General features: G+C 41.9%; 1 protein-coding gene across 13 annotated transcripts in view; it reads left to right on the top strand.

Annotated features, from left to right (window-relative positions):
• The window catches only part of MAP7 (microtubule associated protein 7), a gene marked incomplete at its 3' end in the record, with an annotated part of 149,354 nt that extends 147,400 nt beyond the window's left edge, over positions 1-1,954 (top strand). For all 13 annotated transcript variants that reach the window (XM_080665968.1, XM_080665967.1, XM_080665966.1 and 10 more), the window contains one exon: positions 679-1,954. In XM_080665968.1, coding sequence (XP_080522094.1) covers positions 679-689 — 11 coding nt within the window. The remainder of the gene's footprint in view (positions 1-678) is intronic.
• Positions 1,955-15,679: the final 13,725 nt, after the last annotated feature.

Below are 15,679 nucleotides of genomic sequence, written 5' to 3'. Positions count from 1 at the left end.
ACCACCTATCCAACTAAGTCTTTTTTGCTTCTCTATTGTACTGACCTTGGGAGTATAACTTCACTTTAGTGATCCACTTTTCTAGACTGTAAAAGGGAGCTGTAAGGTCCATCCCAGGTTTGACTTTCTGATTGTTAAGCCTCTGGGAACAGTCTGGTTACTTGCATGTTGGTGGAAACACTGCTGGTGCAGCTTCATAGAGAAGGCAGGAACATCTAAGATGACTTTCTGCTTCACTTGCCAGGCCTTAAATCACCTTTTGATTTATCTGTCATTCCGTTCTCACTGTGCCCACCCTTCCAGACCTTCTCTAAGAAAGTAATCCAATGTCTGTGATCTTAAGTGATGTAAGGTTTCTTTTGGGGTCACGACTATTTATCGACAGACATTTATTTAATCTCCAACATATGTTTGTAGATGGAAGCATCAGGTACCAAGGATACAAAGACATATGTAAGTCCTTAACCTCAAAGAAAGCCTAACTTGAAGTAAAGGACATGTGTTTTCCTATTGGTGGTAGAATTCATTTAAAATATGTGATCGTGGATCCTGATGAAATTGCCTATTCTTGGAGCATGGTAAAGTTTTAGAAATGTAAGATATAATTACTAGAATATTCTTTAAATAAGATTTTAAATAAGTATATTAACCGGTTCTTTTTTCTGTCTCCTAATATAGAAGTTATATGAGCATTTCTTCTGAAGAACCAAAGCTGAAACTTAATAAGAATTTCTACAATTAAAGAAATTCCTTCCATGCTGTAAAGGAGCATCCCCCCATCCTCCAGTTTTCTAAAGATTTCTGACCATCATTTTGCAAAGACTTTATTAAAACCAGCTAAAGACAACAGACTGGGTAGCTTTTCTAATAATTTTCGCCAATAGAAAAAAAGAAATGCTCCTTGTTCTTCCGTACTTTAAAATGGCTTTTTCCCGTGAGCCCCATTTAGCAAATCAAGGGGTTTTTTAATTCATTCTCTGTAAAAGAAATGGGCTGACTTGGCATGACTTTTCACATAGATATTTTGATGTTTAAAAGCTAGCAGGTAAAATTGGCACAAAAAATTTACCTTTTACAATACAATACTTGAAAAACAAGTACCTCTTTGCTCTATAAGTAGAGGGAGTAGGAGAGGTGTTTAAATTAAGACTGTTTAAATAATATTGCAAAGAGCTCTATTTGTAGAGGCAAATTATAGGCAGATTACCAGGTTCTTGTAAATGCAACTTGTACATGGACATTCTGCAAACCCAGCAGTCACATTCTTGCATCTCTTTTTCCAAAGGCATACTAAACATTTTTTTAAATGTGAAGGGGGGAAAAATACATTATTTTTTCAGAGCAAGAAAATAATTTACTGTCCTCTTAAATAATGTATTTATAAAGTTTTTCCAGAAAAGCTAATCAAATAAATTAGAGTAATCTGACAACAGTGCAGATAGATTCATTCCTTATGTTACCATGAGAGAATGTTACTGATGATTCAGGGTTATTTCCAAAGTCTGTGTATTGCTGCTGTCCCCAGTGATGGTGGGACTTGTCTTTGCCTTACCTGATGTCAAATTATGTTGGGGGAAGGGGAATAAAGACTTACTATTTCTTTAAATAAAAAAAGAATTTGGTTTTGCTCGTTTAAGAGCAATGAAAAAATGATGGAATGTTGACTGTGTTTGGCACACAGGACACTGCAGGACACCGTTATGAATGTCCTTCTGCGTGGCATCCATCAGCTTTCACTTCTCATTCTTCACTTTTGCTGCTGAGCTTAGCTGTACAAACTTGCACTTTCTTTTACTAATAAAAATTCCATTTTATTTTACCATTTGAGAGGCTACGAATAACTAAATATTGAAGGGGAGTGAAAACATGTTTCTATGTGGAGTGTATAAAAAAAGTAAACTTCTACCACTGTAGTGTATTGGTTTTTATTAAAAGAGAGATTGGTTAATCTAGATTGAATGAGAGACTATTCATTTGTTGGACTATTTCCTTAAAATCCAAGCATATCATCTTTAGTAATACAGTAGCTGTAATTTGTTAAAACGTTAATTTGGGGTTTTCCCTATACCCAGTTGTCCATGTACACATAATCATATTAAAAAGATCTATTCAACAACGTGGTTTTATTTGTTTAAATTGACCCAGCATGAAACACCGAAATGTGTTTGACATAGTTTTACTTTTAGGTTTCTCATAATTTCACTCAGGTTGATTCTTGAGTTTTCAAATTGCCCTTCATTTGTCCTCAATGACATTTTTTCTCAGCTTCTTCTGAACAGGTGTATAGAATAGATTTATTTAAAATTAGAGCAATTTTCTATTTTGGCTTTTTTTTTAATTTATATTTTTAAATTTGAGCAATCATTAGCAAACTGAAAGCTTTCTGAGTAATCAAGTTGTAATTAGAAGTGGTATAAAATTGTTAACTCTGTCTTAAGAATGACACTGCCAAAGGATGACCTTGACCTGAATGGCTGAATTGCTTTCTGTCCAGCTCTTGAAGATCAGTTAAGAGTTCTCACAGAGGTCTGCAGTAGGCACTACATTAAAGGCAGTGCTCAGGGATCAAATATGGCCCTCTCCATGGAATGAGGGTGGATGGACTTTTAGTTCCCTTCCACCTCATTGCAGACTATCTAGGACAATTTAGTCACCAATCACAGATTCATTTGATAGATTAATTGCCATATTTTACTGGATGGTAAGGCTATATGTCCCTTGCATAACCTGGTGGTATACTACAATAAAAGCAAAACAGAGTTCTTTCACATGAACAAATATTAGCAAGCAAGGCCACAAAACTTGGCGAAGATTCCCTGCTTGTAATCACAGTCACCTTGACTGAAGGATTTACAGTGAAGCAGAAGCAGTGATATTCTGAAGGCCCAAATAGGAAACCTAAATGGATCAGCAACAGTCTTAAATGTGGGGTTCAGGGGAAGGTGGCAGAGGAGCAAACAGCTCTAGACTCGAGTAATTAATCAAAAGTCATGAGCTTGCAAGATCTGCCATATTCTTATATCCCATTTCATCCATTTTTTTGTCTCTAAAAGTCTAGGCAACCACTTACCTTTCAAGCTCCTCTCATTAATGAAAAATTACATCCCTTATGCTTATTAACACTGGTGTAGATTTAGGTGACCATATTTAAAGCACCCACCTAACCACCAGATTGGGGTCTTTCAAATGTTATCTGGCCTACTCCCAGGGTGAGATTAAAGTTCAATTATACATGCGCACAAAGTTTATATTAAAACAATTTAAAATAAATAGTATATTAAAAGAAATTTAAAAGGCATCAATAAATTCCACCTTTTGCATTTAAAAAAGTGATGAAAAGTATTTGATTATTGGCCTTCATCTATACTGTGCATAGAACATTAAAAAGCAACATTTTATTTATTTTTTCCTCCACAAGGATTTTTTTAAATATGTTTTTGTTTATTTCAGAGAGAGGAAGGAAGAGGGAGAGAGAGAGAGAAACATCAATGATGAGAGAGAACCATTGATCTGCTGCCTCCTGCACACCCCAAACTAGGGATCGAGCCCACAACCCAGACATGTGTCCTGACCGAGAATCGAACCATGACCACCTGGTTCATAGATTGATGCTCAACCACTGAGCCATACCGGCCAGGGAAAAAAGCAACTTTTAAAAATGACCTCATTGCCAAGAAACATCATACCCACCCCTCATGCTGTTATTACTCATCAACACGTAAAACCTCTCAGAAATGCTCTGGGTTGTCATTTTCTCACAGTGGCACTTCATTGGTTTGGAGGAGGAGCTCTGAAGGCCAAGAGGAGGATGAGAAAAGGGCCTGCCTGTGAACAGAAGGGGCAATTTAAAGTCTGCTACCAATAAAATACTGTATTAGTAACTGTTTCCTTGATGACTTGTTATGTTGGTAGGTTTTATTACAATTTTAGAAGATAAAAATAATTTTAGTAGTGTCAAGATTGGTTACGTTCAAAAGAAAAAAAATGTTTAAATGCTGCTTTAAAATGTACACATAAAATACTAGGACTGACAATCACTTTCGAGTTACTGGATCTCAAAGACCTTGCAGAAGACTAAAGGTGAGGGTTAGAAGACAGGGCAAATGATGGAAGCAACAGAAGAATGGTGAAGGGCCAGCATCTGGTGTTAGACTTAGGTTTGTGTGGGGAGCCAGCACTGCCATGGCATACTCAGCCCCATGTTGAGCGCCTTATGTGCCGCGCCAGCTTAGCCAGGTTCGGTGACCCTGAGAGGGGGCGGTGAAGGATTGAGAAAAGACAGACAAGAGAATGAAAGCTGGGTCTGGGTGGGACGCTGTCCTCTCTGATGGAGAGCCTCTCTGATGGAGAGCTAGCGACAGCGCCACGGACTACAAGCCGTGTCTTTATTTTATAGCCAGATTCCATGAGGCAAAGTAAGGGCATGGTCAAGATGTTTACAACATTCTCGTGAGTTTCAATCCTACTCAATTACATGCACCTGAACTCTATCAAGCCCACATCACTCAGGCATGTGGGGCCACGTGTTCGGACCATAGGTTCAAGCTTACAACTATAGCTTTTGGCTGTAATTGTGCTGGGAGGGCTCTGCCTTCCAAGCTGGGACTTGCACGCGGCCATGAGAGGACTGTGCCCTCTCATTAGTCTGAGGCTTGAACCTGTCCAAACACTGTAGCTGCCCTCCACAGGTTTGAATACCAGGTCTGACACCTGTGAGCCATCTGAGGCCTGGTAAGTTACCTGTGTTCTCCAGGTCTCCATTTCTTCATCTGTACATGCCAGAATATTGTCCATCTCATTGGGTTGTCATAGTCATTATAAAAGTTGAATTAAATGCGCTTCTAACACAGTAGTTATTCAATAAAGGTTAATTTTTTTTTTCTTCCGTTTGAGGGCCTCTGGCAAGGCCAGCGGGACACTGCTTTAGAGGTGGGAATTCACCATTGTTTTTCAATAGTGGCCTTAAGTTCCTCTTAAAAATAAATACGTTATCCATTCTAGGGTATTATACAGAGCAAGCTAAACAGATGGGATCTCATTTCTCTAGAACAGTATTACAATTTTAGAGTTTCTAATCATTTTTTAGTGTTACCATATTACTGTTTAAATTCCCAATCATTCCTTCCTCCATCCCTCCCAAAATGTTCTTTCCAAAAATAATTATAGTTACTTTATATTTTTATGTGTTGGGAAGCACTTCTTGACATCCACTGACAGAATGGGAATTACCTTGTTGGCCACAGGGATGACTATAAATGTTTCTGCATAAGTTACATTGGCTGGCCCTCAGGAAGTGCTATAGGAAGGCTGGATGGCACAGCAAGAAGTTGCTGAGAGGAGAGTTAAGCAAATCATGTTCAGACTGTATCTAACGATTCCTTCCCCTTTCTAAAGTGAGTTGTCTGACGAACAGATATCAGAGAAAAAAGGGGATTAGGAAAGCAAGAGTTTGGAGTTCCTTATTGGCATTGAGGATCAGGAAGGACCTTGGAAGGTTCTATTGCTCTCACTGGAGTCATCCTCCCCCTCCTCAGAATGGTTAGCAGGACATGCCTCCCTCGGAGCGGCACCTGCCCAAGGCCGTTGATGTTGCCAACTGGCATGACCTCTGGCTGGAAAGTCAGTGTCCCAGACTTTCGGATGTTTGGATTTAATTGGGGGAGGGTTGGAAAAGGTAAATGGGGAACCAACATCAACTGACATCATCTTGCAAGGTAAGAACAGCAAAAATAAATAAAATTACTCTCAAGGCCACTCTCAGTGGCCCATTCCCCAGGCCATACATCTACACTGACATGTCAGGAGCTGGGTAAGTGCACAGTGTACATCTTTCCCTCACTGGATTAAGCTCCTGTCACTGTGATAGCTGGCTTGATAACACTCCATTTGGGTTGCCTTTCTCCTTGAACCTGACCTCCATTATCTGAGAGGCGTTCCCTTTACCAGCCAGATCAACTACTTGTTCTCAAATCCTTGCTAGAGGGCTGGCTTCCTGGGAAACTGGAACTAAGGTTATTATTAGCATAACTTTACAAACAAGTAACATTTTATCCCCTAAAAAGTAAGAACACAGCTCTTGTTCTTGAATAAAGGAATAAATTCAACTTGGAAAACTCACTCGAGTGTTCTCATTCTCATTACATCACACCCAGTCAGTGACAAATATTTGCAGCATAATTCAGTGCTTACCAGCTATAAATTAACAATAGTGAACATGTTTTAACTTCTGGGTAGATGTAGGCCTGTGATCGTCTGTGATCATCCAAGTGTTTCCATCATTACTTTTAGTCTTTATCTTCAGGCCAGTGGTTCCAGTGTTGAATTCTGTTTTCTCACCTTGTACTGATGTCCCAGATCCTTTGTACTGAGATCACTACATTTTTTTAAAACCCTACTCCTCTTCACAGTCCTTGAAGACTCTCACGGTGTGATCATTCCTAATCCCCAAGACATCGTCTCTGTGCTGCTTCTGCTGAGTTCTGGGAGAGCTGGAGTATTGAGTTTGTAGCATTTTCTGAAAGAAAGAATCAAAAGGGAAAAAAAATCAGACAACCTTTCTAATAACATCTTAAACTCAGAAAATTATTAACTTTTTTTTAAAAAAAATAAATTGTTACTGCTACTTATATAAAATGCTAGTCAGAAAGCTGTTTTTTTAAGATGTTTTTATAGGGATCAAGTAGAAGTGGTATGAAAATATGAATAGTTAATGAAAAAAGTGCTGTGTTTTGTAAAGAAATGAAGGCAAAAATAAAGTCAGACACTAAATAAAGTGGTAAGGACAGATATTAATAATATACTACTGCAATAAGGAAAAGAGGTGATTTGGTATCTTTAAAGGGAATTAGGAGGGAAAGGGCTGAGCAGGGACGTGAAAAATTAGACAATGTTGGAAAAGTGTGATCCAGTGAGCCCTGTCAGGGTTTGTTAACTGGCTCATCAAAGTTAGGCTCCTGCCCTTCCACAGAGCTTTATTTCTGTGGAATTAAACCCTTATTTCCAAGTTCCTATTTCCCTTCATCCCACCAAGGAAGAAGTCCATCTGTGCCTTTAGTAGGGCTAAGATCAAAGCCATGGCCCAGAGTTTTTGTTCCATGTTGGAGCATAGTCCAATCCAGCATCAGGCTAGCTTAGTCTGTGTTCCCAGCTGCAGTCCATCAGTCCATTGCGTGTGGTGTCTGCATGGCCATGTGCCATGCAGCTATTAGGAACACCAGCGAATGCAAGGAAGCAGGAGGAAAACCAGAGGGAAAGAGAGCCACAAGAGCCAAAAGTGCCAAGAGTGATTGAACTCCTTTGTCTGAGGGATTATGTATTCCCAAATTTTAACAGGCTTGCATTGGCTCCACCCCCTCTAGTCAGTGATCTCTGTTCCCAGGTTTGACTGGAAGCAAGCAATTTCCCTATGTCACCCCAACTCACTGCACATGTACCCATTTTCCCCTTTGTTGGACCCCTTCCCCTAGTGATCTGCAGGGAATGGACCAGTGGTCCCCTGGGGAGTGTAAAGCTGCAGCTTTCCAGGTAGCCATATTTATAATGTCTGGCCTTCCTTTTCCTCTTTTCTTATTTTTAATAACTAGCTAATTACAAGGGTAACGTGTGTGTGTGTGTGTGTGTGTGTGTGCATATATATATATACATATATATATATACTGGAGGCCCAGTGCTCGTGCATGGGTGGGGTCCCTCAGCCTGGCCAGCGAATGGGCTGATCAAGGCCATCTTGCCCAGTCCCAATTGGCCAGACCCCAGCAGCAAGCTAACGTACTGGTCAGAGCGTCTGCCCCCTGGTGATCAGTGTGCATCATAGCAACTGGTCAAGTGGTTGACCAAACAGTCGACCACTTGGTTGGACACTTAGCATATTACACTTTTATTATATAGGATATATACTAGAGGCCTGGTGCACGAAATTCATGCTCTGGGGATGGGAGGTCCCTCAGCCTGGCCTGTGCCCTCTCACAGTCCAGGAGCCCTGCGATCGATCACCCCAAAGAGGTAGGCCCTGCCCACCCAGCTGGGGCTCCGCAATGGATCACCCCCACAGAGGGAGGCCCTGTCCACCTGCTGCAGCCCGCCAGTAGGTGGCCTGTGCCTCCCTCTTTGGGGCAATCATGGAGCCCCCTGCTTGATTGATTGCCCCACCAGCCACTGGCTTGGGCCTCCCTCTGCAGGGTGATCATGGGGCGATGGCTGGGCCCCTGACCAGTTGCATCACATCCCTCTTGGCTGGCCTGGCACCAGTGGGTTTCATAGCGTGGTCGTCTAGAAGGTCGTCCGGAAGGATGTCTGAAAGATTGTTCGGCTGTCCAGTCTAATTGGCATATTATGCTTTTATTATTATAGACTATAATAAAAGCATAATATGAAAATCGACCAAATGACCGAACAGCAGAACGACAGTCCAGATGACCTTTGGAAGACCACACTATGACATGCACTGGTGCCAGGCCAGCCAATGCAGGTGTGATGCGGGTGCTATCGCCCCATGATCGCCCCACAAAGGGAGGCCCAGACCACCGTCCGGCAGGGCTATTGATGGGGGGGCCCCCCTCCGTGATCGCCCCAAAGAGGGAGGCTCAGGCTACCCGGCCAATGGCACTGCAGCAGGTGGGTGGGGCCTCCCTCTATGGGGCGATCGATCTGGGGGCCCCGTGATTGATCACCCCACAGAGGGAAGCCCAGACCACTGGCCAGCAACACTGTGGCGGGTGTGCAGGTCCAGCCAGCAATTGCCCCACAGAGGGAGGCCCAGGCCAGTCAAGCGATTGCACCCCACGCCTGTTGCCACAGCAGGAGGTGACCGGTGGCGAGGGAGGGGGGCAGCGCCGCACAGATGGCAAGCAGTGGCAGAGGCAGGGGCGGGGCCAACTGCCGGCAGCCAAGGGATGGAAAGCCCCAATAGGCTCTGATCGCCGGCCAGGCCTAGGAACCCTACCCAAGGGGTACCGGATTGTGAGAGGGCACAGGCCGGGCTAAGGGACACCCACCCCAGTGCATGAATTTTGTGCACCAGGCCTCTAATACATATATATGCATTTATTTCTTAGCTCTGCCTACTAAGAGGGCCAAAAATGCATAACCTGAATTTAATGATGATGAAACATCAGGCGATCCCAAAATAAAGAGCGTTTTACAAAATAGCAGGCCTGTACTCTTCAAAAACGTTAAGGCCATGAAAGATAAGGAAAGACAAAAACATCTCCATATCAAAGAAAACACAGCAACTAAATGCAACCTATACTCCTAAAAGAATATTGGAACAATAGGCAAAACAAATGGGGTCCTGAATTAATTGGTGGTAATGGATCAATGTTAATTTTTCCGACTTTCATAGTTCTACTTTCATAGGTGAGAAAGTACTCTTACTAGGAGCTGCACACTGAAATATTAAAGGGTACTAGGGCATATGTCTGTAATCCTCAAATAACTTAGAGGGGAAATATATGTAATATACATATAAGAGATAAGTGTGTGTGTGTGTGTGTGTGTGTGTGTGCAGCTCAAGAGAGAGAGGGAGAAAGAGAGAGAGAGAACCAAGTTAACAACTGGGAATCTGCATGAGAGTAGATGGGAGTTCTTTGTGCTGTTCCTGTAATTTTTTCTAGAATATGAAATTATCCTATATAATAAAGAGGTCATATGCAAATTGACCATTACTCCAACACACAAGATAGCCACCCCCATGTAGTCAAAGATGGCCACCCCCATGTGGACACAAGATGGCCACCACAAGATGGCTGGCAGGGGAGGGCAGTTGGGAGAAACCAGGCCTGCAGGGGAGGGCAATTGGGGGGACCAGGCCAGCAGAGGAGGGCAGTTAGGGGCAATCGGGCCGGCAGGGGAGCAGTTAGGTGTTGATCAGGCTGGCAAGGGAGTGGTTAGGGGGTTGGGCCTAAACGGGCAGTTGGACATCCCTTGAGGGGTCCCAGATTGGAGACGGTGCAGGCTGGGCTGAGGAACAACCCCCCCCCCTCCGTGCATGAATTTCATGCACCGGGCCTCTAGTTCCAAAATAAAAGCTAAAAAGTATATGTACACAAGTTTGGAATGCTCTCTGTTTCTTCTGCCTGCCATTAGCACATAAAATATAATGACAATTTTGACCTGTTGAAGGATTCCTGCCACAGCTGTGCCATAAACAGACACTATAATCTCAAGCAAGTCATTCAGTAGCAATGGCTTCCATCTATTGAGGTCTTACTCTGTGTGGAGACAGTGCCAAATCACTCTATATACATTACACCATCATCCCAGCAAAGCCATGAGCTCAGGGGGCTAAGCATCTGGTCCAGGAAGACACAGCTATTAAGAGACAGGAGCAGGCTGTGAATTCAGGCCTGCCTCATGCACGGCTCAGGCTAACTGCAGTGCGGCTGCATGGCTTTGTAAAAACACGCAATTGCACTAGGTGACTGCTAAACCTCCTCTTAGCACTATGATCCTATTAGACACATTTCCAGGTTTCTTTGCCGAGGATTATCATTCATTTGGTATGATTGTGAGAGTGTTCCAGGTGACTCTTACTGCCCAAACCCCTTTGTCAATTCTTCACACAAGTAATTGTTTCTTTGTTTGAAAGGTATAAAAGCTGCCTGTCTTGGTCACTTCTTTGAGCCTCATATTTCTATTAGCTTCCATATGACGGGCAAAATTAAATTTATTTTTCTCCTGTTAATCTGTCTTATGTCAATTTAATTAGTAGGCTAGCCAAAGACGCTAGCAGGGAATAATGGAAAAACTCCCTCTCCTCTCCAGTATTTTCTATTGACCTCCATGTGGGTGGCCAGCACCTCCCTCCCAGGTGTCTTGCTGTGCGGCAGCACTTCTAATGCTAAAACATCAGAGCTCCTCTCTTAGGAGGAAATCAGGTTGTGGCCATGATGTATGTGCCATGACCACACAATCTGGTGTGCAGGGACAGTCCTCATTTATGTCGCTGTCCAGGGTGAATGCTAACAGCACCCACTTTCACTCTTCAAATGGTCCCTGTTTGGTCATAGAGTCTATCAGGAGGCCAGAGCCCTTCTTCCTGGTTGCAACTGTCAGACCCCCCTGTGGGCCATCTGTTTCCTATGCACCCCTCTCCCCCCCTCCCCAGTTTGTCCCTATCTCTAGGCAGCAGATCTCTGATCAGACCACATCACACTTTGTCTCCAAAACTTAAAAGAACCAACACCCGGTGACAATCATTTATAGTTTCACTGAACACCAGCAGAGATCTACCTGCCAACTGAAGGAGCTTCATACATTCGATCTTAAAATCACGTACACACAGGTATCACTCTTAAGGTAAAAACCCAATTCTTTCCTTGTCAAAGCATGAGGTTGTTTATATAAACCCTAAGTGCCTTGTGCTGATGGCTTCCCTATGTATCATGATCGTCTAACTCCGAGATATAATTCTCTCTAACGCTACATTTCAGACTGGCTTCTCAGCCTGCATCCTGGTCCTCTCTTGATAATGACATCATCATTCACGCTCCAGCTCGAAATGACAAGGGTTGCCATGACAAAACAAATAGGCTTTGCTGGCAGAGGCTTTTGTAGGTGGGGTGTGTATCCTGTGTCTTGGGCTTTCAGGGCTGATGAAATCAGACTGTCTGGCAGCCTGAAAATAACAGTAAAATAGAGAAGTCACGGGCAACTGACAAGATATTTTAAAAACATACATCAAGGCAATAAGACCTTGAAAACAAAGTCATTATTTATGCTTCTCAGGCCTGAAGAATCCCGATGTTTAATTAGAAAATGTTTTCTTCCTATTCTAGATATAAGCTCTAATGGGACAAGAACCATTTAAGCGAGCAGAGGGTCAACAATAACATGAACAATAGCAGCCATTTGTCAAGGGCCCGCTTTGCACCAGACTCAGGGACTCCGCAGCATTTTGAATCCTCCCAGCAGCCAGTGGAGGTAAGTATCATTATTCCTATAACAGAGATAAAGAAACCGGGCTCCAGAGCTGGGATTTGAACCCAGGTTACATTGGCTCCAAAGCCTGTGACCTGTCCACCAAACACAGGGAGAGGTCCACAGATAAACGCCACAGCTGGTACATGCTCACTATCTGTGCTTGACAGTTTAGGGATGGGCTAGAAAGGAAATGAAAAAATAGATCTGAGAACTAAGGCACCCATGAGACGTACCTTCCTGTACTCAACACAACCCTGGGATAACTTAATGAATAAAGCCAGCACATAAAATCAATAGCGATGGGCTATAAATATTAACTTTATTCCCCATTTTGTTCTCTCCATGCTGTTCCCATGGAGACATGGCTCCTCAATTTGTGTGGAATTCACCTCACCCAGGGGACAGGATTGTAAGAGCTTTGAGAGGGGCCGGGAGGAGACAGACACTCTGCAAAGCTTCAGCCCCTCTAAGCAGATTCATTCCTTTTCCTTCTCCCTCTCTCTTTCCCCTCTTCCCGTTTTCATTAGAACTGACGATGACATGGATTTTGTAATGAGATATGGACTCAGTAGAATACCTCTCTATTGGCAAACATTCTCAGGGAGAAAAAGAAACCTCTATGGTGACTGGCCACTTGAGTCTGGTGGGAGCAGCCACTGCTTTCGGAGAAGCTATTCTCTCAGGGCCAGGAGCCACCCTGGACCGGGGAGACATCACTCATACCCAGCGGGCCTAATTAAGCATTCCTCACCCATTCTGAGCACTAGTTTAATTAAAGCACGTATGCTGCCATTTTAACATTGAGATATATTCCATTCCCTGCAAACAACAGGGATTCTTGAAAACAGAAATCACCTTTAGATAAAATGTTGTGATCTAATGTGGAACCAAATGCTGCCTCATATTTTATAACAGATAAGTTTGTAATTGGGCCATTCTGGCACTATTTTCTTTCTGTTTTTCAAGACAGGTAAGGTGGGAGAGGGGGGAGAAACAGGTCCAAAAATCAACTCTGCTCTCCCTCAAAAGGGTCAATACTTAGTATATGAACAAAATCTTGATACAAAAGTTAATGGCTAAAAACGTAAGTATTCAAAGGCAAAACCTAATGACAATGATAAATAAAAGTCAAATTGAATTATCTTAAAAAAAGAAATAGAACAAGAAAAAAACTAAGTGAACTCCTTCCTGTCTTTATTTTTCTTTCTGGTTTTTCTCTCTCTCTTCCTTGTTATCCTAAGCCTATAAAGAAGACTTTTATGAATCTTTGAGCTTCCTACCCCTTCTCTGCCTTACCAATAGGAAAAATGACCTTAAAATTGGAAAGGGAGTGAGAATCAAAGTTCAGTCCTGACCTATATATAAGTATCTCATTGAATAGGAAAATAAAAACAAACATGGCTTCTACAGCATGAATGCTTTGCCTACCACAAGCCAGGCTCTTGAGCTCTTCATTTGCATTTCTCATTCAATTCTCACAACATTTTTGCAAGACTTGCAATTATAAAACCATTTAACATTTTGCAGATGAACAAACAGGCTCAGAAAAAATTAAGGAACCTACACACGTCTCACGTTTGGTAAAAGCCAGAGGCAGGATTGGAACCTAGATATGTCTCACTCTAAATGTTATTCTTTTTCTACCACTTCGTGCTCTCACTCAACTACTTAAGCATCAGAAGTATAAGAAACATGATGATTAAAGTGTGAAAATGTTCATTCTATACCCTGACACTAGGTGTGTTATGCTAAAAGGAAACTGATTGAGAAGATTTTTTTTTCTAATATAATAAAGTGCTTGGCACAGAATAGGAGTGAAGCAAATCTTAGCCCCCCTCCCATCAGGGAGGGTGACTTCACTTGTACTAGAAAGTTCCACCAACATAGTGATATTTTAACACTGCAGCTCATAAGCTTGAAAGTGTCCTCACTAAAGGCTGACAGAGCAATTCTGGAAAGCATTTGCACACACTGTCCACCGCCCTGCTTCCCCCTCTATCTCATACCTCCTTCAATCCTTCCCCGAGCCCTAGAGCACTAATCCTATTCAAGGCCACAGAAAATGGGATTAAAGGAAACACAGCCAGCAAAGAAATCCTTTCTAACCTTCGTTTTGACACTGGGCACTTTCTGAACACAGCCTATAATCTTTATTAAGTATACTGTATGCCCTTGTCACGGCTCCTTCTACACTAGGCTTTATCCTCTCAGGAAATGAATAACAAAAGGCAGAATGGGAAAGAAATAAAATAAATGGGCTAAATGTGTTATTCAAGCTTTTGGCCTAAATGAAGAACAATCAAGCCTCCACAATAATTTCAGGTAAAATTGGCCTTCTAAAATCATGTGCTATGTAAATGCGTGTGTTTTTCAAGACCAGAGCTGTACTATTCAGAGGACCACAAGCCTTGTAAATAAGCACAATTTTGTTGTAGTCATTAATAAACCCCAGGGTACCAAAAGCCAGTCTGATATGGGCTCTAATATTTCTCAGCAGTTCTGTGAGGTGACTTGAAATACGTGTTGCTTTCCGAGGGTTATTTCAAATGAAGAATCTGTGTCCTACAATCACATCACCATCATCTTTGTTTTTTTTTTCTACTTTCTTCCCATCCTCCTCCTCCTTCTCCTTCTCTTTCTCCTTTATTCCCTTCTACCTCTAATTTTATTAAACTCTTTTATACCATGTGGTAGTCAATATTTATGGATTGTAGTCTGTGGCATTGTACCATTTACCTGCTATTTATCCCTCCATTTTTATACATATCCCTCCAAATGTATAAAAATGGAGGGATAAATAGCAGGTAAATGGTACAATGCACAAATTTGCACAAATGAATATCATGTTAAGACTTCCTTCAAAATAACTAAAAACATTGTTTTTAATTAACATAAATATTAAATTTCATTTCAGAGAGAAAAAGTTCTGCTTCATGGCATCTAGCAAGAAAGAGAAAAAAAATATGCTAAACATTTTCAGAATTCACTGCAAAGGCAATTTTTTAAAATCCACATAGAAAATGAGCCTCACTATGGAGTGATGAAGATACAGCACATTTCACCTCTAGAGAAAATCCAAGCTGTTGCTCACTAAAGATTTATACTTCTTACAAATTTGAAAGTTTGTTATGTGTTGCCCAGAGAATGGTTTTATGAGGACATGAAAAGCCTCTTGCTTTTAATTCTCACTAGCAGATATCACTCCATCTGGGACCAGTAACTCAGATCCAGATGAGGCCAAAGCAGCTCAGCAGCGTGACCTCAGAGCCTTCTTACCCTGATGCTGCAAATCTGAAAGATCTCTAAAGCTAGACTCAAACTGGCAGGGATACGCATCCTGTTGAAATTTGGGGCAATGGGAGTTCTAATCCTTGTTTCACTTCTGACTGTGGCATTTATGAGCTGCCTGGTAACTTATCTGTTCCTGTATTCCCATTGGTAAAATGGGTATAATAATAGTACCCACCTCCTAGGGTAAATAGTGACTAAATGAAATAAGATGAAGAAAGCATTTACAATAGTGCTTGACATAAATATTAGCTACTATAATTATTGCTGCTACTATTGCTATTATTATGACAATAGAAGGAAGCCCAAAGCTGGAGATACAGTGTCTGAATTTGTAGGAGTATTTTGCAAAGATCATTAGCATGGACAAAGTGCACTTATCTGCTTGTCTTGACTAGGATTTAAAAAGAAAATATAGTTTTAACCCTTTTTGTGTTGTGTGACATGCAGAAACCCAGGTAAAATATCAATT

This window comes from Plecotus auritus (assembly GCF_963455305.1).
Source record: "Plecotus auritus genome assembly, chromosome: 4".
Taxonomy (NCBI): Eukaryota; Metazoa; Chordata; class Mammalia; order Chiroptera; family Vespertilionidae; genus Plecotus; species Plecotus auritus.
The sequence above is the reverse complement of the archived record's forward strand: the minus strand, read 5'-3'. Positions and strand labels throughout refer to the sequence as shown.